The sequence below is a fragment of the Sciurus vulgaris genome (genome assembly GCF_902686455.1).
Source record: "Sciurus vulgaris genome assembly, chromosome: 5".
Classification (NCBI taxonomy): Eukaryota; Metazoa; Chordata; class Mammalia; order Rodentia; family Sciuridae; genus Sciurus; species Sciurus vulgaris.
In genome coordinates, this window is record NC_136465.1 from 173,492,073 (window position 1) to 173,513,967 (window position 21,895).

General features: G+C 37.4%; 1 protein-coding gene across 4 annotated transcripts in view; it reads right to left on the minus strand.

Moving 5' to 3' along the window:
• Positions 1–1,553: 1,553 nt before the first annotated feature.
• The window catches only part of SLC25A17 (solute carrier family 25 member 17), a 44,695-nt gene continuing 24,353 nt past the window's right edge, over positions 1,554–21,895 (minus strand). For all 4 annotated transcript variants that reach the window (XM_079140797.1, XM_079140799.1, XM_079140798.1 and 1 more), the window contains 7 exons: positions 19,724–19,790; positions 17,283–17,434; positions 10,244–10,360; positions 8,068–8,213; positions 7,888–7,983; positions 5,143–5,225; positions 1,554–2,418 (listed from right to left, as the gene is read on the minus strand). In XM_079140797.1, the coding sequence (XP_078996923.1) occupies positions 2,271–2,418; positions 5,143–5,225; positions 7,888–7,983; positions 8,068–8,213; positions 10,244–10,360; positions 17,283–17,434; positions 19,724–19,790 (809 nt within the window). In that variant the 3' untranslated portion in view covers positions 1,554–2,270. The remainder of the gene's footprint in view (positions 2,419–5,142; positions 5,226–7,887; positions 7,984–8,067; positions 8,214–10,243; positions 10,361–17,282; positions 17,435–19,723; positions 19,791–21,895) is intronic.

Consider the following 21,895-nt stretch of genomic DNA (forward strand, 5'->3'; position numbering starts at 1 on the left):
AGAGTCCTTTGCCTGCTACTACTTGTTCCTAGTTCAAATGCTACCTTCTAATCTCAAAGTCCAAGATGGAGTAGGTTTGGCCCACCCATACTCCCAAAGCAGTTCCTGAACATTTACATTTTTTTTTCATCAGAACTCAATAGTGGGAGAATTCTAAGTTGTTTTTGCCTGACTACCACGTTGAACAAAGATAAGAGCAGAGACTGAGTATTATTTACCTTTATAATCCCAGGAACTGGCACAGTGCTTAGATACAGTAGATAATAAAACATGATTCCAATCTACAATACCCAGAGCTTGAACTTCATATTCAAAGTGAAGAGCACAATTAAAACAATAACAAAATGTAGTAGAACCAATGTAATCACTCTCCTACTGTACAGAAGTCAAAATAATAGTTTTGTGCTTCCTACCTAAGACCCACCACAGATATTCACAAACCTTAAAGTGAAATCAAAAGTAGTGATGGGGCTAACTCTGTCTTCAAGTCTCTGGCTTAAATAGAGAACAAATATTAAGTTTAGTTCCTTCTAATTCTTGTTTTCTAGAACAACAAAATGCTCTTTCAATTAGTATTAGTCTTTTTTTTCTTTTTGGCGGGTGGGTAACTGGGGATTGAACTCAGGGGCACTTGACCACTGAGCCACATCCCCAGCCCTATTTTGTATTTTATTTAGAGACAGGATCTCACTGAGTTGCTCGGTGCCTCATTTTGCTGAGGCCAGCTTTGAACTCGTGATCCTCCTTCCTCTGCCTCCCAAGCTGCTGGAATTATAGGCTGTGTCACTGCACCCAGCTTAGTACTAGTTTAATAATCACATATTTTGAAATTACCACAGGCAGCAAGGAGGGAAAACAACAGAAACTCTCACTCTCAAAATTGATTTATATACCGAAGTCCACAGACACATCATTGTTACTCCTTCTGACTGACTGAATCATAGACTTAAGATAAAACACCAGTCATTCTGTTACAGGGACAAAAACCATGTCATAGGAATCCAAAGAGTTAGTCTACCAACATCAAGAGAATTTCCTTCTTGCTTGAGATGTCTAAATCTACTAGCTGCATGCTCTTCAGGGGAAAGCAAATGATGACATGAGACTCCTAGAGTTGTCTTCATATATCAGTCTAGCTTTCTTTGAGAAAAATCTTTATCTTGGTTTCTATAATTGAAACCAATCCCATCTTCTGCTGGACCGGGGCACTAAGGTTTCTGGAACTTTAATGTAAATTGGGATCACTGAGGAACTTGTTAAACTGCAGAAAGCAGTTCAGAAGGCTGGGCTGTAATTCCAACAATCTCTCAGCTGGAGTCAATGCTCCTGTTTGATGGACCACAGTTTGAACAGGAAGTCTCTAAGGGATTTTTCCAAATAAAAATAACCTCGATTGGATGTTTCTCAAAATATACAGACTTCACCCAGAGTCTATAAAGGGAGAGAATATTCTAGAGACTACACAAGGTATTTGCTCCCCTCCCTTTTTGTGATTTTTACTACAGGTTGCACAACCAATGTAACACCTTAATAAAGAGCAAATGCCAAGAACATCTTTTGTGCTGACAGTTTATTAGGGCTTGACTGACTGGGGCTTATAGGAATGGACATAAAACCTCAATGAAAGAGTTGACTGAAAATAAATATTTTAAAAATTATCTCAAACACGAATTAATAAGTGATGTTTACAAATAGTCTGTAAGAGAATCATTTGGGATTAATAATATTCATTTCCCCACAAAATAAATAGCTCACATAACTCTCCTTAAGCAGGAGAAAAAAAGCCCAACCAAAATAAAGTCACACCCCTGGCACAGTCATAATATGTGTGGTAAGGAAAAACCAGGATTAAGACATACAAAAGCATCCGAGGAAAATTACATGTCATTGAATTTGTCTTAGAACCTGGGAGAGAGTTCAGAAAAAGACAACATCTGGTATATTTAACTTTGGATGGGAAAAATTACACATGAGAGTAACAGTCCTTTTCCCTTAAGTAACTCAACAAACACCCCAACTTTTGTTTTTAGGTTTTCAATGTTTTCTTTTCATATTAGTCCAACTTCCACCCCCAAATCCAACCAGTCATTGGAAAAATCAAGTTGGCAACAGGTCCAGCTGGCTACACTCCTTGGGTACCCTCTGCTGTTTTTCCAGCCAATGAAAAACCTTTGTAGTTGCAGATGACAGAGAGAAAGGAGAATCACTTCTTGACATTTGGAAGGAATCCCCCATCGAGAACATCTTTGCACTTTCCTGTGCGCAGTGTCTCAGTGCTTGCGAGCACTCTTCAGCCCCATAATGGTGAAGGTAGCAGCTGTCAGTTTCTCATAAACAAGGAACATGAGAGCAGCCGTGAGGACAGTCTGTAGCAGTTTGGCTTCAAGGCCTTTGTAGAGTCCCATTATTCCAAAGCGCCTAAAAGGAAAGAGGTTGGAACAAACAGGTTTTATCTGTTAAAGTCAACTCCTGCATCAGAGAAACAAGCTATCCCGATAGCTACTTTGAAAGGTTTTTTTCCCTTAGGATCAAAACAAGCAATGGAGTCTTTAGATTTTTAACCCCAGACTTCTGTTGTAAAAGTACTTCTTGGCTTTAAAAGCATTTGGAGACTGATAAAGTTGAGTATTCATGAGCTATCAATACTTGGTCTTTAGAGTTATCATTCATTAGTGGAATGCTGGCGCTATTCCACTAAAAGGACAGAGATCCTGAAATCTACTAAAACCATCTTAGTGCCAAAATCTGAGACCTAAAAACTTAAATTTAACAATCTCCCAACTCTGTTATTTCAACTTTAGAGTCCTGAGTGGTAGGAAAGCTGCCAATTGGCTTAGATCATTTTAGCATCCATAGAACTAGAGAAAGAGAAAACAAAAACTGGTTCTTCCCATACATTTCATCCTTTAGTTCAGTGGTTCTCAAATTTAGTAAGCATCTGAATCACCTGAAGGGCTTGTTAAATCAAGAATGTTGTGTCCATTCTCAGAGTTTCTGATTCATTAAGTTTGGGATGGGACTCCAGAGATTGCATTTCTAAAAAGCTCCCAGGTGATGAGGAAGATGATATCAGCCTGGGGACCAGCCCTTAAGAATCACTCAGAGAAAAATGCCAGAACCAGGAAATCAGAGCAAATGACCTCTCCAGAGCAATTTGTTGAGAGAGAATAAAAGTCATATGCTAGTTCATCAGTAACTCCAGGGCTGTATATAAAATGCATATCAAGAGATTAAAATCAATCAAGTACTCCATTCAGAACCTATTACTTTATTTATTTGCTGTGTAGAAACAGACCTGGCCCATGAATTCCTAGTTCACTGACTAACTTGAATTATGTTAACCCAAGAAACCCAAGAAATTTCATTTCCATGCCTCTCAAGGTGAGGTCCACCATGTCAAAAAAGGAAGTGTTTATTTAGTACACAGATAATCAATTCCCACCCTGGAGAGAGGCATGGATCTGCATTTTAACAAGCACTTCTGGGGATTCTTTTTTTTTTTTTTTTTCTTAGTTGTAGATGGACACAATACCTTTTATTTATTTTTATGTGGTGCTGAGGATCAAACCCAGTGCCTCATATGTGTGAGGCAAGTGCTTTACCACTGAGTCATAACCACAGCACACAAAAGTTTAGAAAGGCCAGGCACAGCACAGTATATTATCTATTATAGTAACCACTAGCCATATGTGGCACGTAAAATTTTTTAAAAATTAAAAATTTAGTATCTCAGCTGTAGTGGGACTGTTTTACACACTCATTAGCTACACGCAGCCATTGGTAAGTCTACTGGATAGTACGGGTACTTTCATCAGTGCAGAACATTCTAATGCACAAAATGAAAGCTCTTCATTCATTCAATTATTCCGAGTGCTTACTAAGCTTCTGAGTTTGAACATCTGGCTCTGTATCTGTTTGGTGTTGGACAAGTTACTTTCTTTCTCTAAATTTGTTTTCTCATCTGTAAAACAGGAATATAATCACCTTCCACATGTACAAGGTTGAGTGAGAACCAAGTAAGATAAAAGATGTAAAAACAGTGACAGACATTTGGGCTGTTTTCAGTTTTTTACTCTTACAAATAAAGCTGTTAACCTTTGTGTGTTAGTCTTTATTTGTGTACAAGCAGACATGCACATATGCTTTCACTGCTCTTGGGTAAGTACCTTGGAATGGAATGGCTGGGTCCTATGGTAGGTATGCTTAGCTTTTAAAAGAAAATGCCAAAATATTTTCCAAGGCAGGTGGACTATTCTACATTCCCACCAATAACAGGAAAGTTCTGCTTGCTTCACATGCTTCTCCACACTTGGTATGGTATTTATTTTTCACTTTATATCAATTCTTTGTCTTTGATTTTATTGTTTATGCCATGCATAGTCTATTTTTATAATGAATTTATTTTCAAAGTATCTTAAATCTAGGAACAAAAATAAAGTTAGAGCAGCTTTTGCTTCAAAAAGTCCCTGATTTGAATTCCTTAAGTGTTGATTTCTTCAAAGGAAACAGAAATGACTATAGTTCCTACCTTACAGAGTTATTGTTAGGATTAGGTGAGATTATCCATGTTATAACATCTAGTTCAATGTCTGCCATGGAGCAAACACTTCAAAATATTAGCTACTCTTAGCATCATCACCTTCACAATAGTCATTACTCTTTCCTCCACCCCCTCTTTTTCACAGGACTGCCAATGCTCTGTAAGCAGAGCAATATTCCTAAGGGAGGTCATGGGACATCCACTGATGGGAGCAGCAATCAGGCAGAATGAGTTCTAGGTTAGATTACAGGGCTCCTTTTCTTTCTATCTTTCTTTTTTTTCCTGCTAGAGATTGAAATAACTTAAATATCCATCAATAAGTGTATTGGTAAATAAATCATGGTATATCATGCATGCTGAGAACATACTATACCACTAAGCTTCATCTTCAATCCTGGAGAGCTCCTTTTCTAAAGGAGTTCTGTATATTTGTAACTCCCAAAATGCTGTCAAATTACACTAAGCTCCTAAAACTGAGAAATGTCTGAGTATAGTACACAATGTTTGAGGCTGCCACTGCCACAGCAGAAGTATCCAACTACTTCCTGGCAGAAATGGCTGCTGAAAGGAGAGACAGAATGTGAAGCATCTACAAAGCTCACTTGACTCGTTGGTGAAGAAGATAGAGAACATTCCGTAGACTCCCCAGGGTTCTGTTTTCTGGGTTTAGTCTGTGACGACCAAACTGAAGAAGGAAAAACAAAAATAAATAATTACTGTTTATTACTGCTTCATTTATCTAAACTTCAACCTGGAAAGGAAGCTGTGCTGGAGTAATGTCTTATGTACAATAATAAATATATCCAATCTGTATCAGAGATTTCATCAGTCCTTTATTTTTCAATTTAATGAGTAAAATGTTTTAATGAAATAAATAAAAAGGAATATTTTTCAATAAAGCAAGCATAAATTATTTTTTGTTTTTGGTGCTAGGAATAGAACCCAGAGCCTCATGCATGCTAAATATGCACTACTAACCCAGATGCCCCAGTCCCAAGAGTTTTCATTTTTAGAGAATTATGGGGAAGATTCTACCTTCAAAGAGGAAAAAACCACAAAACATGTCCAAGATGATGATTTAGATATTAATGGTATGGTTTGCTAACCCCCAGTTCTTTAAGAAGTTCTGATAAACATTAACCAACTAGAACCTCTGCAAGTCTATACTCTTCACATTGTTATGTTATAAAAATGTTAAAATATATTTATATGAATGCCACTAAATTCTTTTCTATTAAGTACCAATTCTGAAATCATCATTAGCAAAAATACTTTTAACAGAATGTAATTTTTTTTTTTTTTTTTTTTTTTTTGTGGTGGCAGTGATTGAACCTAGGACCTTGTGCATGCAAGGCAAGCACTCTACCAACTGAGCTATATCCCCAGCCCCTGAATGTAATATTTTTAACTGAAATACTCTCTACCACTCTGGTTTTATCTAGCAATAAGTCCTTTGAGTGTTCTCTTCAAAACAGATTTTTTTTTTTATAGTAATGGGAACTGAACCCAGGGTCTTATGCAAACACTCTACCACTGAACTATGGCTTTAGCGCCACAGAGTCCTTGAATCTGTTTGCATCCTATTAGTAGGGGACAGACAGACATGAGTGGTGGGAACCTGAGGACAAGGGAATATATTGGGCCCACTGTGCTTACCCCCACATGCTTTCACTTTTAAAAAGCAGTTTATTTACCTGTAGCCCTGCCTGACTTGTCTACAGGACATGTTACATTCCTCAGTGAACTACCTATTATCTGCAGGAGAAGTGCAGGCCCCAAAATGTTAATAAGAACACAAGTTACCCAGAAAGGGGAGGGGGGCTTGTGATCCTTACACAGATCAGATCCCAGAACTCAGGGAGATAAGGATAATTCTTCCTAACCATAAAATCTGTAAGAACAGGTTCTAATTAGAGCCAGGCAGCATGGGCCAAAGTGACCTAGAGTTGTCATGGCAGTGGGGATTTGAAAGTTGATGTCATCCAGCTGTCTGTCAAAAGTCAAGAGGTAGACCTCAGCAGAACTCTCTGGGAACTTTCCTGGGACTACCAATAAAACTGGAAGGTAGGAAAGGAGGCCCATTCCTCTCTTGAGAAGACCCACTCTCTCCCTTGAGCATGTTCCCCTTTTCTTTTTCCTATCCCTTTAATAAACTCAAGCCTATTACTCTGGGCAACACATCTGAAATCTTTCTGACCTGGGGTTTGAAGGTGCATCTTTGTGCTGCCTCAGTTTCATGGAAGGCCCCAGCCCTGTAACACAATCTCTCATCTCTACTGCTGCTACCTGACTGGGCCACCATTCTCTCTCACCTGGATTACTGAAATGGTCTTGCACCTAACCACCTCCCCAGCTTCTCAATTCCCTACATGATAGTCAAAGCAGTCCTCAGGGACCGAACATCAGATCACATTAACACCCAGTTTAACCCACTGTGCTGAGAATAACATTCTTTTCCTTACACTTCGTCTCCAGTTTCCTTGCTACTTTTCTAATCTCACTCTGAGCCAATCACTCTCCAGTCATGAAAGCCTCCTTTCAGTTCCTAAAATGCACCAAGCTAAGGGCACATTACATTCCCTATTCCTAGAATGTATTTTCCTTTGTCCTTGCATGGCTGGGTCTTCATCTTTCCATTCATCTTGATTTAAATAAAAATATACCTCCTTGGTGAAGTCCATCTCCATTCGAGCTACCCAAGATGATCCTTGACATGCCTGCTCCACCAAGTCACACATGCCCTTTGCTTCCTCAATAACTGTTTTAAAGAAATTTGTAACTGTCTGCTTCTTCCACTTGTTTATTCATTCTCTCTTCCACTAGCTCTTCAAGGGCAGAAATTATTACCACTTTAGTAACCACTGTATACCCAACTCTTCACACAAAGTGAGTGCTTAATAAACATTTGAATGTATAAATAACTGAATGTAAGAAAAAAACAAAGTGAAAGTGCTTCTGAAAACCAAATCATCAATTCCTCCTGAAAGAATTAAAGGAATTGACCTCTGATTTTATAAAGAATAATCTGTAGAGTACCAGGCAAATCAACTTGAATGAGAAGGAAGCAAACTTTCCTGAGGCCCCTGAAGAATCTTTTCCCACATATGGATTTTCTGAGGTGCTTTGTTTTCTTAAAAATTATAAACATAAACTTCATTCTAAACCAAACAAGAAGCCAAATGGCAGTTTGTCTGATTAGCAGAATATCAAATAAATGGAAAAATGGATGGGGAATACTCTGGCACAACAACTGACTTCATTATTGCTTTATTAGCAATGCTTTAATTAAAGAGGCCGTGTGTTTTAGGACACTGTTTGACTCAAGCAGGGAAAACCCCAGAACTCACCCTCAGGATTGACTGTACTGTCTGCATGGGATAGGTGACTGTGGTGGCGATCGCTTTGGCTATTGCACCAATGATGAACACATCCAAGGAAGAAAGCTGGAAAGTAAGAACAAATCACATCAATACAAACAATGAGAGGATGTGAGGGGTTATTTGGCTGCTTTCAAAATCATGGATTACCTTCATCCGTTTTTTTAAAAGCTGCCGTTTTAAACCTTCATAAAACATGAATTGGATGGCAGGATTGAAGACCAACAGCAAAGAGGGAAACGTGCCATTCCATAAAGCCAAGATTCCTTCATCTCGAACAATTTGATGAAAAGCGTCTAGACAAGAGATCAGGATTTTGAAAATCATGATGACAATGCTTAACTAAAGGTTCAAATGTACTCAGAACACAAACCATACGGTTCTATGAAGAGTTCCTTCTTACAATGTCATTTTACTTGCAAGTTCACTGGTTAATTACTTTTTGATAATAATCAGATAGAGTCACCAAGTTGTTGAGTGACCAACCTCAGTCACAGGTAACTTTTCCTGAAATTTAGGGTTAGAAGTCAAATTTTTGCCAACACCAAGAACTTAGTATTATACAGATTTGCAAACTGACAATCTATGTTTTAAAATTGTTCCAATATTTAAAAAAATAAGACAAAAGATTTGCCTTATAAGAAAACTTCTGTTTTGTCAAGTGCATGCCTATATAATCCCAGCAACTTGGGATGCCGACACAGGAGGATCCCAAGTTCAAGGACAGGCTGGGCAACTTAGAGAGACCTTGTCTCAAAAAATAAAAGCTCAGTGGTAAAGCACTCCTGAGTTCAATCCTTAATACCAACAAAACAAACAAATAAACTGTTGCTGGCTCTTTGCGGTTCCAAAATCCATGGATATTTGTCACCGCCTGCAGCAACAACTTGCACGGGTCTTATGGGTGGTGGAGTGGAAACTGAGCTACTTCTATCTTTCTCTTTAGTGCACTGCTTTCTTGTTTGTTCACAGAGGATACAGGAAATGAGGCTTACTTGCTTTGAGAGGAGAGAGAGAGAGAGACTTTGCTTAAGAGAGAGAAACTTTGAGAGAAAGACAGGCTTTGCTTAGAGGAAGAGACTTGCTACACCTTAAAGTCCTGCATCCTGTGAACTAAGGGTACGTCCACCCAAGGTGCCCTAGTGATGCGTCTCAGTTCTCTGCTCTGCGATCTGCCTACCACCGCTGCCCCTACTCGCTGCTGCCACACGTCTGTCTTCTTCTACTGCTTTTCTGCTAATGGCTGCTGTTCATGCCTACTAGCTGCTGTGTTCTTTCTTCCGGCTGCTGTGTGTGTTTAGCTGCTTCCTTGCGTGAGTCTTCTTCTGCTTTTCTGCTAATGGCTGCTGTGTCTCTGTCTCGCTCTGCCTATGCTTATATCACCTCCAGGAGGCGGAGAGCAGGGCCACGCCTCTTACGCAAAGATTAGGCAAGACGCCGAGCAGGCAATTAGTGCTCGAGAACACATGCGTATACATTGTGTGCGTGGACGATAAAATCACCTGGGTGTGCTTATGTCAATTAACCTCCTCGCTGCCAATGCAATCGGTGCCGCCAACATGGCACAGCCCCCAACAATAAACAAACAAATAAAAAGAAAAAGGGGGGAGGAGAAGGAAAAAGAGGAACAGAGGGAGGAAGGGGAGGAGGGGGAAAAGAAGAAAAGGACAACGTGCCTCACTACTACCATCACCACCGCCACCGCCACCACTACTGATCTTGATATAAAGATAGATGCATGAGAAAGGAGAACCTGAAAATGTGGTACTATTAAAAAACAGAAGATCAAAGACATCAGAAACCAATCTAGTATCTTTATTCAAAGACACTAGAAAAAAAAGTTTACTGGGTTTAGGAGTGCAGCTCAATGGTAGAGTGCCTGCCTAGCATGCATGAAGCCCTGGGTTGTTTTGTATTTTTTATTTGTTTTTAAACTTCCTCCCATTCATTAGAGAAGTCTACCCTGTGTCTTGGGCTTGCCCATTTATTTTTTGGCCATTAGAATGTAAGCAGGTAAGAGGCAAATAGGGGCTTGAAATATGCTTGTACCACTGGGTTTGTCCTCTTGCATTTTTGCCATTGCCATGAGAAGAATTTGCTCAAGACAGGCCCCAGAAGAGAGGAAACATGTGAAGCTGAGATTCTCATCTGGGGTCTGCCTACATGAGTCAAATTCCTATCAACTCTCACACACATGAGCTAACAAAAACTTACTGGTAATGGCTGGGACTTGAGATTGTCTGTTATATAGCTTCATTGTGGCAACAGATTACAGACACAAAGAGAGACAAACCTTTTAAGAGGAACACAGTTAAGGGACACTTACCAATAATGCCTTTATAGTTGGTTGGTACAATGTCTTCATTCCGAAATTTTGCCCCTTGAAGCTTCAGTCTGGTGTTTACCACCCAGAGTGGAGTAGTTAGTAACACGTTCACCACTCCTTAAAAGCAAAGAGGCCGAGAAAAATGGAAAGTAACACGTTAAGCTTTGCTATCTTAAAGCTACATACCATTATTCCATTTATATACTGCCTCTGATGTCAGGTAAGGAGTCTTTGTGCCACAGTATAACACATGCCACTACTATTAGAAGCAATCTGGAAGCCTTGCTGGTAGCAAAATGGCTGGCGGCAGCACCTTTTCACATGAAGAGAGTAGTGAGTTTCCTTACTTGTACAAGAGCAATAATTTTCCATTTTTATAATACTGAAGTAGCACTTTGGGGCTGAACATATAGCTCTGTGGTAGAACACTTACCTAGCATCAGCAAGGCCCTGGGTTCAATCCCTAGCACCACAAAAAAGGAAAACAAAACCAATAACAAGGTACTTATTTTGATCTAGTTTTAAATAAAATTTCTAAATAACAGCTTAAGAGAAGGGGAAGTGGCTTATTGATTACATGCTCAGTCCATGACAGTATCTGAGAAAACAACTGACAACTCTCATATAAATAGCTTACATGGTTTTGAGTGAATATGGATGTGGTACAATAATTACAGGTAGGAGAAAGTGGTGACTTCTCAAAGTACTTCAGCAGGGACTAGAAGCTCACAGTAGAGTTCCTCATCCCTTAGAGAATTAGGATAGGCAGGCAAGCGGCAGTTATGAAGTGTCACAAAACACCTGAAACAGTTTCACAAGCATCATGATCCTTACAAGCATAAAGATGGACCTTGGAACCCCAAGGCTGCCTCAGAGTAGAACAATACAATGAGCCAGGTGCTTCTTTTTTGAAAACACATGGTCCCAACTTAACACCATCTTGAGATATTAAAATGTTCCTCATCAGTCCTGAAATGATTAAAGAAAAATACCATACAGAATTGTAACAAAGTATCTGATACACAGTATATATTTTATAAATATGTTAACCAAGGAACAAACTCTGCAAACACATACATATGAAATTATATGGTTCTAGTCAAACTCTAAAGAACTAAGAAGCACAATCCTAAGAAAGAGAAAGCTTCTTTTACTAAAAGTCATTAAAACACAATTGGAGAAGGAATGTTTTGATTTAAGGATCTATAAACATACTGTGAAGAAAACAATTTAGACAAGGATAAATCTGGTGAAACAGCCAAGAGATTCAAATTTAATATTTTTGCAGACGGTTGCAAAAGTAAGCCATTTTTCTGCCTATCTCTTAGGAGCATGAAGAGAACGTATTTCCAAAAGACATTAACAAATAATTTTATGAGTCATACTTATTATTTCTTTTTAGATTCATATAACATCAATACGTTAGTTATGACAATATATTCATATGTTGTCACTTTGAGCATTGATCATAATCTGAAAAAAAACCTTACCAAAAAAGATTCTTTCTAGTCTCGTTTGAAAAGAGTACCAATGTCCCAGAGGCCAAGATGGAAGGGTATCAATACATGCCTATGTGCCTGGAGTTCAGAATAGATTCTTATTCAATGCAACATATACATCACTTGACAGAGATAAACTAGGCTAGAAAGTGCTACTGAGCAGTCTACTGCACTTTCTTTCTTTTTAATTAAAGGTAAGGGCTAGGGATATTGCTCAGGGGCAAAATGCTTGCCGAAAATGCAAGGCCCTGGGTTCAATCCCCAGCACTGGAAAAAGAGAGAGAGAGAGAGAGAAGGAAGACAGAAGAGGTCACAACTAGAGCTCATAATGAATACTATAGAAACGAACAACATATATACCTTTCAAAACAAATGAAATACGATGAATATTAAACAAATTCTTTAGAATTCAAAATCTCCTTCCTGCTCTATTCAAGAGATAGGTACACTTAAAACACTTAAGAAGCAATATGGTCAAGATTAAGATTTAACTAGTTTTAAAATTCTGCTTTCATGTCCCCATCATTAACACAGCTGCAAGACTGAAAGGACTCTAAGGAAAACCTCAAGCACAAAGTGCACTGCATTATTTAAATGAGAGAATATAAAGTCCCTACGAAAACATTTTCTATTTCAAAGCTTTTTGTCTGAGAAGTTCAAGTACTCTTTTCATCCTCTAAATCAAAACAGATGGAGAGATGCTTTTTAACCACTACAATTTTATAAATTCTGGGAAGATATTCAAAATACTCGAGAATCCAAAATTTTGGTAAAACTTGCAACTTACATAATCAAGCAAATGACAGCATTCCACAGAGGAGAAACATGCCATGAACTATTTATGACTACTAATTCTAGTTCTTAATATTGCATGACATGCTGCAGGATAAAGAAAACTGTCTGCTTATTTGTGAGCCCCTGTAAAAACTCTTGCCAGTTCTAGCCAGCTGCTCCCAAAGGGAATACCAAAAAGAACTTCACTTACCTAAGGGAAATAGGTTATTTTTCTTCTAATTTGAGTGTCTATGATTCTATTTTCGTTTTTAGTTAAATCATTTTCAAGAAAACAGAACTGGGCTGGGGAGATAGCTCTGCTGGCAGAGTGCTTACCTGTCAAGCACGAGGCCCTGGGTTCAATCCCCAGCACCGCAAAAAAAAAAAAAACAAAACAAAAAAAAACCAGAACCAAACTTAAGAAGACAAAGAATAGTAACTGAGTACACTAAAACAACTCACTGATTCAGGTGAAGGAGTCCAGGAACTATCACTCTAAAATTGGGCACCCTGGTATAAAAATTATCTTAAACCAGAGGCTCTTGGAGACCAACAGATGCTGGAAAAGGCTTGATTCTGTTGTGCCCTTATCTGCCTAAAGAGCAAACCCACCAAAAAGAAAAATGATTGCCTTTCCTCTTCTCCCTCAGGTTTCATTAGCTGAACTATTACAGGAAGGAAAACAGGCATGTGACCACGCCTGGACAGACTTCATCTCCCTGTCCCACTCACCTTCCAAAGAGAATCATTTACAAAACACTGTTTGGTCTCTAAGTTCACTCATTCTCCCTCATATATTTACTACTACCCCTCAAAACACCCTTCTCCCCTGTGAAGACATGTATATAGGAATCTGAAGCTCATTGAGTTACTGGGTCATCACTCTCCTCAGATTTCCCCTAAGCCTTTTCTCCTGTTAATCTACTGTCTTCATTTCAGTGAATCTTTGTAGGGTAAAGAGGAAGCTTTTCCTTCATCCTTATATAAGGAATAATTAGAACATAGCTTCTGAAATCTTATAAACAAATAATTTTATCTGTAGTGCAACTCCTTTCTTAGGGAGAGAAAATGAAAATAAAGTATGCTGATTCAGTATGCAGTGCTGGGAAAAATGTGTAATGGCCACTGAACAAAAGTCAAAGACACAAATCTAACTATTTGACTCCCCAGGAAAGAGTATAACTTAATCTACAAGAACAAATCTGACTTGTCCATTTTAAGGCCTGAAGGCAGGAAATGCATTTTGAACTATCACAATAATGATAATAAGATTGGCATTCAAAAAGAGTTAGTGGCTAAAAATTTCAATTTCAAAAAAATGGCAATTATCTTCTTCATTTAAGTTATCTGTAAGGTTCTGTTTCCAAATTCTTCTCCAGGGAAGCTTATGGGCTTTTTTTTGGTTTGGAAATATAATGAATAGTAATACATTTCTAAGTTTCAAGCATAATTTGAATAACAATAATGCTGTTCCTAGTTCTCTTTGGAGATAATGAAACTCATTTCTACAGTGATAGTATGACAACAGGACTCACAGGAGGAAGATAAAAAGCTGTTGTAATTATTGTAAGAATGTGTAGTTACTAAGATATAAAAATACATTATGCAAAGAAGTTTAAAACTCACAAAAGTAATTTCCAAGGAACTGTCTACCGCAAGAGAGGACCTCTAATTAGAGAATCTCAGAATTCAAAGTATTGTAAAATTCTTTAATCCGGGTGCTCTTCACTGTGATACTATTGACATTTTGGGCTAGATGATTCTTTGGGGGTGTATGTGTCACCGAGTAGGATGTTTAGCAGTATCCTTGGTCTCTATAACTAGATGCAAGTGGCATCCCCAATGGGACAACTCAAAATGCCTTCAGATATTGCTGTATGTTCCCTGAGGGTCAAAATTAGTCTCAGTTGGGAACCACCAATTTAATCCAATAGCCAAGTGACTGGATTAGTCACTTGATATTAACAATCTGCTCCACAAATACATATAGTGTGTCTTTATCATGAGTGAAATGCAAATCAAAACCACAATGACATATCTCATCTGTTAAAATGGCTATTATCAAAAAGACAGAAACATCACATTACCCCATTAATATGTACAATTTTTACATTTTACTTAAAAAAATAAAAAAAAAAAAAAAAAAAAAAAAAAAAAGACCAAAAATAACAAAGGCTGGTGAGGATGTAGAGAAAGGGGAACTCATACACTGCTGGTAGGAAGGCAAAACAGTACAGCCATTATGGAACACACTATGGAGTTTTCTCAAAAAAATGAACATAGCAGAATGTGGAGGTACATGTCTATAATTCCAGCAAATTGTGAGACTAAGACAAGAGGCCCACAAGTTCAAAGCCAGCCTCAGCAACTTACCGATACTCTATCTCAAAATAAAAAACTAAAAGGACTGTGGATGTAGTACAGTGGTAAAGCACCCATTGGTTCAATCCCCAGTATCACACAAAAAATCCCAGAAGTACCATATGATCCAGCAATCCCACTACTGGGTATATATTCAAAATAAATGAAGTTGTTATCTTAAAGGGATACCTGCACACCCATATTTAATCCAGTATTTACAATAATCAAGATATGAAATCAGTCAAGATGTGCATCGACAGTTGAACAGATAAAGACAATTTGACATACACGCACAATTTAATGTTTATTTACCCATAAAAAGATGAAATATTGTCATTTGTGGTACTATGGATAGAACTGGAGGACATACATAAAGTGAAATAAGCCAGAAACAGAAAGACAATTTCTGCATGTTCTCACTCTGAAGAAGCCAAAAGCACGGATCACACAGAACTAGAGCACAGAAGTCACTAGAAGTTAGGAAGGGGAAAGAGGGAGGGAACATAGAAAACAGGTATCAAAACACAGTTAGATATGGGAATTAATTCTAAAGTTCTGTAGCACAGTAGGGTAACTGAGGTTTATATAATTCATTATATATTTTAAAATAACTAAAGGATAAGAGTTTGAAGGTTCCCAATAGAAATGATAATATTTGAGGATAATACCCTGACTTGATTATCATACATTCTATACATGTATCAAATTATAAAACTGTACCCCATAAATCAGTATAAATGTCTATTTAAAAAATAAAAATTACAGAAACCAGTGTGCTAAGCCTAGTGCTAAGGATAAAACAATAAATAAAAATTGAAAATCTTTGTCCTAATGAAGCTTACAATATATTGTGTAAGAAAGATAATAAATAAGATAAATAAGCAAAATATATACTATATTAGAAGGGTTAAAGACAAAATTTAAGCAAAGAGTGAAGACAGAGTATTAAGAGACAGAAAGAGTACCATTTTAATAAAGCAGTGTGACCATTTAGGGAAAATATTAAAGGAGGTGAAAGGGTTAACTGTGCAGTCACCAGCAGAGGAAACAACAGGCACACACAGCTGTAGCAGAGTGATGAAAGGAAGAAGAGGAGGGCCAGGTCATATAATCATAAGGTGCTTTATGGGACAAGGTAAGGACTGGCTTTAACTCTGAGTGAGATGGAAAGCAACTGTAGGGTTCTCAACAAAGAAACAACAAGATCTCATACTTTAATATGACCACACTGGCTGCTGTGCTTAATACTGCCTGAAGCGGGCAAAGGAGGAAGCAGATCAGGATCTGAAGATATCCAGCAAGATTTAATGTTGTTTGGGACTCAGATGGTAGTGAAGTACAGTAGTCCTCCCCCAATTCCATTCTTGGTTTCATGTTCTGCAGTTTTCACTACCTGAGGTCAACTATGGCCGAAAATAGTAAATTGAAAATGCCAAGAATAAACAATTCATTAAGTTTTAAATAACTTTTATTATAACACATTATTAAAATTGCTATATTTTATTATTAGTTGTTATTGTTAACTGGTTAATTTGCAAATTAAACTTTATCACAAATATGTATGTATAGGAAAAAACATAGTATATACATAACTGGGTACTGTCTGCAGTTGCAGGCATTCACTGGGGACCTTGGAACACATTTTCTAAGTATTAGGAGGACTACTGTATTTACATTTGGATACTACATGAAGAAAAGTAAAAGGATTTCCTTAGGATTGGAGGCAGGGTGAGAGAGAAAGAGGATAAATTCAGGGCAATGAGATTAGTGCTGCTGTGGAAAACAGTATAAAGGTTCCCCACAAAGTTACACATAGCACTACACATAATTCAGCAATTCCATTTCTGGATATATAGCCAGAAGAGATATTTGCACACCATGTTCATAGGAGCACTATAAACAATAGCAAGAGGTGGAAGCAACTCAAGCATCCACCAGTGCATAAATGGATAAACACAATGTGATATATATACCCAATGGGCTAGTATCTAGTTATAAAAAAAGGAAAATATGTGTCACATGATATAACATGGATGAACCTTGAAGACATTATACTAAGTTAAATAAACCAGTCATAAAAAGAGCATTACTATATTGAGTCCACTTACATGAGGTACCTAAAATAATCAAATTCTTAAAGACAGAAGTAGAACGGTGGTTACCGGGGGCTGGGGGAGAGGGTGGGATATGGGATGTGAAGTCAGATCTGTAAGATGAAAAAGTTCTAGAGATCTGTTTCACAATAATATGAATATATTTAACACTATGAAATTAAATGGTTAAGATAATAAATTTTATGCTATGTGTTTTCTACCACATTAAAAAAAAACATCAGCAAACTGACTATGGACCACATGATAAATATTAAAATACAAAAACATTTTATACCCAGAAAACTTTATTACCTGCAACAAATCCAACTACCAGATCTTTTCCAGTGGTAGAATGTTGACCTTTGACCCAGACTGCTTTGAGACTATTAAAAGTGTAGAAATAGACAAAATTGGAGCAGCAGAGACTGGAAATAACTGGAAACCACCCTCGATATGGTGCAAGACTGGGGGAAAAACACAAAAAAGGTCATGGCCAAAAGTCATCAGAAACTGCCAGAGAAGACCTAGGAAAGGCTGAATATCACTCAAAGTCTCAAGATTCACTTTACATTCTAATGAACTCCAAATCACATACATATTTTATATTCTGAAGGATGTCCAAAGCAAGAAATTCTAGCATTAAAAATACCAAAGAAATACCACCAAGTCAATGATTGAGCTACTGATTTCCTCCTTCAATTGCCTTTAGTAACATTAGTATATAAAATTAAGAGACAATTTCAACATGGCTATTCATTGACATAGCATCATTAACATTTTATTATGAGCAAGAACATTTAAAATTAAATAATTACAGAAAATAAGTGTACACAAATGATGGGGGCATGTCATAAGGACAAAGGAACCAGACTGAAGGGGCTCCTACTGGTCAAATTGGGGATAATTTGAGCTCTAAAGTAATAAAGTACAGTAATCAATTGTAAACCACTGAAAAACTAGGAATTTATGGGTCCTACTAATAATAAAGTAATTAATTAATAAGAAGGTTACATCTGAATGCCAAGATGAATAAATGTGGAAGCAATGCTGGAGTTAGAAAATCATCAATTTAACTTAAATTTAGGGTAGAAATTTTGGCAAAGAGTAGGATATTTGCAATGTTTTAAAGCATCTCCTTAAAAACTGCTTGTAGTTGTTTTGAGAGAGGAAATGAATAATATACAATGCCTAAATCAAATATAAAAAATCATAAATAATGAAAAACCAATGGAGCAGGTGGATCACATGACTCTAGATGTGATATCCTAACAAAGACAATCTATCCCCTACACACTCCATTTGTTTGATTTCTTTTAGATGTTGATAGACCTCTATTTTATTCATTTACTTTTATGTGGTGCTGAGAATTGAACTCAGTGCCTCACACATGCTAGGCAAGTGCTCTACCACTGAACCACAAACCCAGCCCCCATTTGTTTGATTTTTAAAAAAATAGATTTTTGCTTTTTTGGTCGGGCTGGCCCTGAATTCCTGGCTTCAAGCAATCCTGCTACCTCAGCATCCTGCCTCAGCCTCTGGAGTAGCTGGAACCACAGGTACATGCCACTGGACCCGTTCACTTATTTGCTCATTATTCTGACCAAGAGTGTATAAACTCAATCTAATCATTGGAGACATGAGGTAAACCTGAAATGAGAAACATTCTATTTTTCCTTTTCTTTTCCTTTTTTTTTTTTTTTTTTTTTTTGGGTACTAGGGATTGAACCCAGGGATGTTTTACCACTGAGAACCCTGCCCCCCAAGTCCTTTTTTTAGGTTTTTATTTTAAAACAGAGTCTTGCTAAGCTGCTGAGGGTCTTGTAAGTTGCTGAAGCTGGCCTTTAATTTATAATCCTCCTTCCTCAGGTTCCCAAATCACGAGGATTCCGGGCATATACCACCATGCCTGGCTCTGTGTGTGTGTGTATGGGGTAACTGTATTCTTTGAAAGTGTCAATGTCATAAGGGTTAAAAGTCTTTGATGTTTGTAACTTATTCTGAAAAAATTTTTGTGGTATGTGTATGCATAGGACTGGGGCTGCAGCTCAGTAGCACAGTGCTTGCCTAGCATGTGTTAGGCACTGGGTTCACTCCTTAGCACTGCATAAAAATAATCAAGTAAAATAAAGGCATACTGTCCATCTACAATTACAAAAAATAAAAATAAAAACAAACAAACAAAAAAAAAACCAAGAGGGAGGAAGGTACAGTGTAAGCACAAATGGTAAAACAATGGGAAAAAAGGTTAACAGTTGAATCTGGGTAAAGCATATACTGGTGTTCTTTGTATCAATTTTAGTTTTCCAACTTATTATAAATTTTGAAATTATTTCTAAATAAAAACTTAAAAAGTAAGTGTTCAATCTTCCTGAATGAGTCTAATAGAAATGAACTAAACAATCATTATCTTTAGTTAACTATAATTAAACAAAGCACTGGTTTCCTGGAAGACTCCATGATCAAGAATCAAATGGGTGCGCTGGGGAGAAGGCTCAGTGGTAAAGGGCTTGCCTCGTATGCATGAGGCCTTGGGTTCAATTCCCATCACCACATCAAAAACAACAAAAATGGTAAAAAAAAAAAAAAAAGAATCAATGGATAACTACAGATCTTTAAGGAACTGAAAGCAGCATACACATGAATCAGGCAATTACAAATTCATAAAACCTTTTATGAAGAATGGAGTATTGAAGGCACAATCTTCTGACAACTTGCTTTGTTTAACAAAGTTGTGAAAATGAGGTGGTACTCACAGGCCTTCTTCTTTAATGATTTCCAGGAGCACCATATGTGTAGTTTTGGACTTTCTTTTCTCATCAACTATAAGACCAGAGAATACATAGGTAAATTTTGAGAATTGTTATCTCCAGAGTCAGCAAGTTTCACTAAAATGTCATTTCACTTGAGTAATCTCTCATCTGATCCTTTGAATTCCCTGGTTTCCTCAGATCCTTCTGTGTGTCCATGTGCTAAATCCCCAACTGTACATTCCTTGGATTTCATCTGTTATTCATAAAGTATAAAGTAGAGCAGAAATTTAACTCTCACATTTTATGGAGCTATTGCTTTTTAAAAGTAGTATACATATTCTTATTTTTATCCTAACACCTTATAAAATAGAGAGGAAATGAATTATTATCTTCCTTTTACAAAAGAGGCTATAAACATAAAATCAAAGTCAGAATTAAAACTCAAAGTTTCCAGGACTGGGTTTGTGGCTCTGTGGTAGAGCACTTGCCTAGCATGTGTGAGGTACTGGGTTCAATCTTCAGCACCACATAAAAATAAATAAATAAAATAAAGGTATGTGTCCATCGATGAATCAAAAAATAGTTAAAAAAAAAAAAAAAAACAAACAAACCTAAAACTCAAGTTTCCAAAGTTTTGGCCTTGTGCTACTTTGTTCCTAATCTTAAAAACAAAATAAAACAAATTTTAAAAACTCAAGAAAAAAGCTCTGCTTTTCCTGGCATTCTCACTGAAAACAAAAACCACTTCATTGATTTCGAACTTCCTGTCCACACTTGAAAAACAAATTGAGAACATAAAAATGTGGTAATTAGCTAATTTCCTAAGAATTAAAGTTGGTACCAGTATGGCTCATGAAATGGCAAGTTAGTAAACCCCCAATGAAGGTAATCTGGCAGTAACTATCAATATTACAAACACATTTATCCTTTGATCCAGCAATCCCATGCCTGGGAATTTATTCCATAAAACTTACAGAAACAAAGTGGCATATGAACAATTCTATTCATATTTGTAATGAGCACCCAAGTACCCACAGCAAGGGAAGGGCAAACAGGCTATGGTGTATCTACTCTGTGGAATGTTCTACAGATCTAAGGATGACGAGGTTCCTTCAGTGCAGATCTGAAAGACCTCTAAAACATACTGTTAAGTTTAAAGTGCAAGATAGAGAACAGTATGTAAGGTGTGCATTTTGTGTAAGTTAGGGAGAAAATTAGGAATATATATTATTTGCTTGGTACTCCATAAAGAAAATCTGCAGGGCTATTCAGGAAACTAGGGAAGAATGACTACCACTCAGTCTCAAGATTCACTGCTGTGCTACAATGGACTCCAAATCCTGAAAATTCCTTGCATTCCTTGTTTTGCTCTTTGTTATTTTCCTTTTCTTTCTTTTTTATTTTTTGGTACTGGGGATTGAATCCAGAGGCGCTTTACCACTGAGCCAGAATCCCAGCCCTTTTTTATTTTTTTGAGACCAGGTCTTGCTAAATTGCTGAAGGTGAACTCAAATTTGTAATCCTCCTGCCTTAGTCTCCAGGTGCTAGATCACAGGCATCCACAGACTCTTTTAAGACAGGGTTCTCACTGTGTTGCCCAGGCTGGCCTCTGAATTCCTGACTCAAGTCATTTTCTTGCCTCAGCCTCCCTTGTAGCTGGGACTACAGGTGGGTACTACCATACCTAGCTCCCTCTTAAATTCTGAAGAACTTGCAAATTGAGAAATCTTTTCTAGCATTGCTGATTCCATAGAAACAACACAAAATCAATGTTGGCTATAATGGTGAAGAAATAGGGTGAAGGCAGACAAGAGTGAGTTTTCCCTGCACTATATACCTTTTTATTTATCTTGCCTTTCGAATTACAAAAAATTATTGCCTATTCAAAAACTCTAAGCTGACTCTCCATTTTGTGTCCTTTGAAAAGTCAGATGGCTACTGGGGGTTACAGCATTTGCCTAGCATGTGTGAGGCCCTGGGTTCCATCCCCAGCATCACAAAAAAAAGTTATACGACTTATTAGAAAGAACCATAATGATTCAAAATTATTTATGTACATTTAGGTACTCTCAGGTTAGAAATGGCTAAGGTTATGACTCATCCACATATGACCTTCTGCTAATTAGGAAACAACAATGATGACCAGTAAAGTCAGTGAAAACAGACATCTGTGGG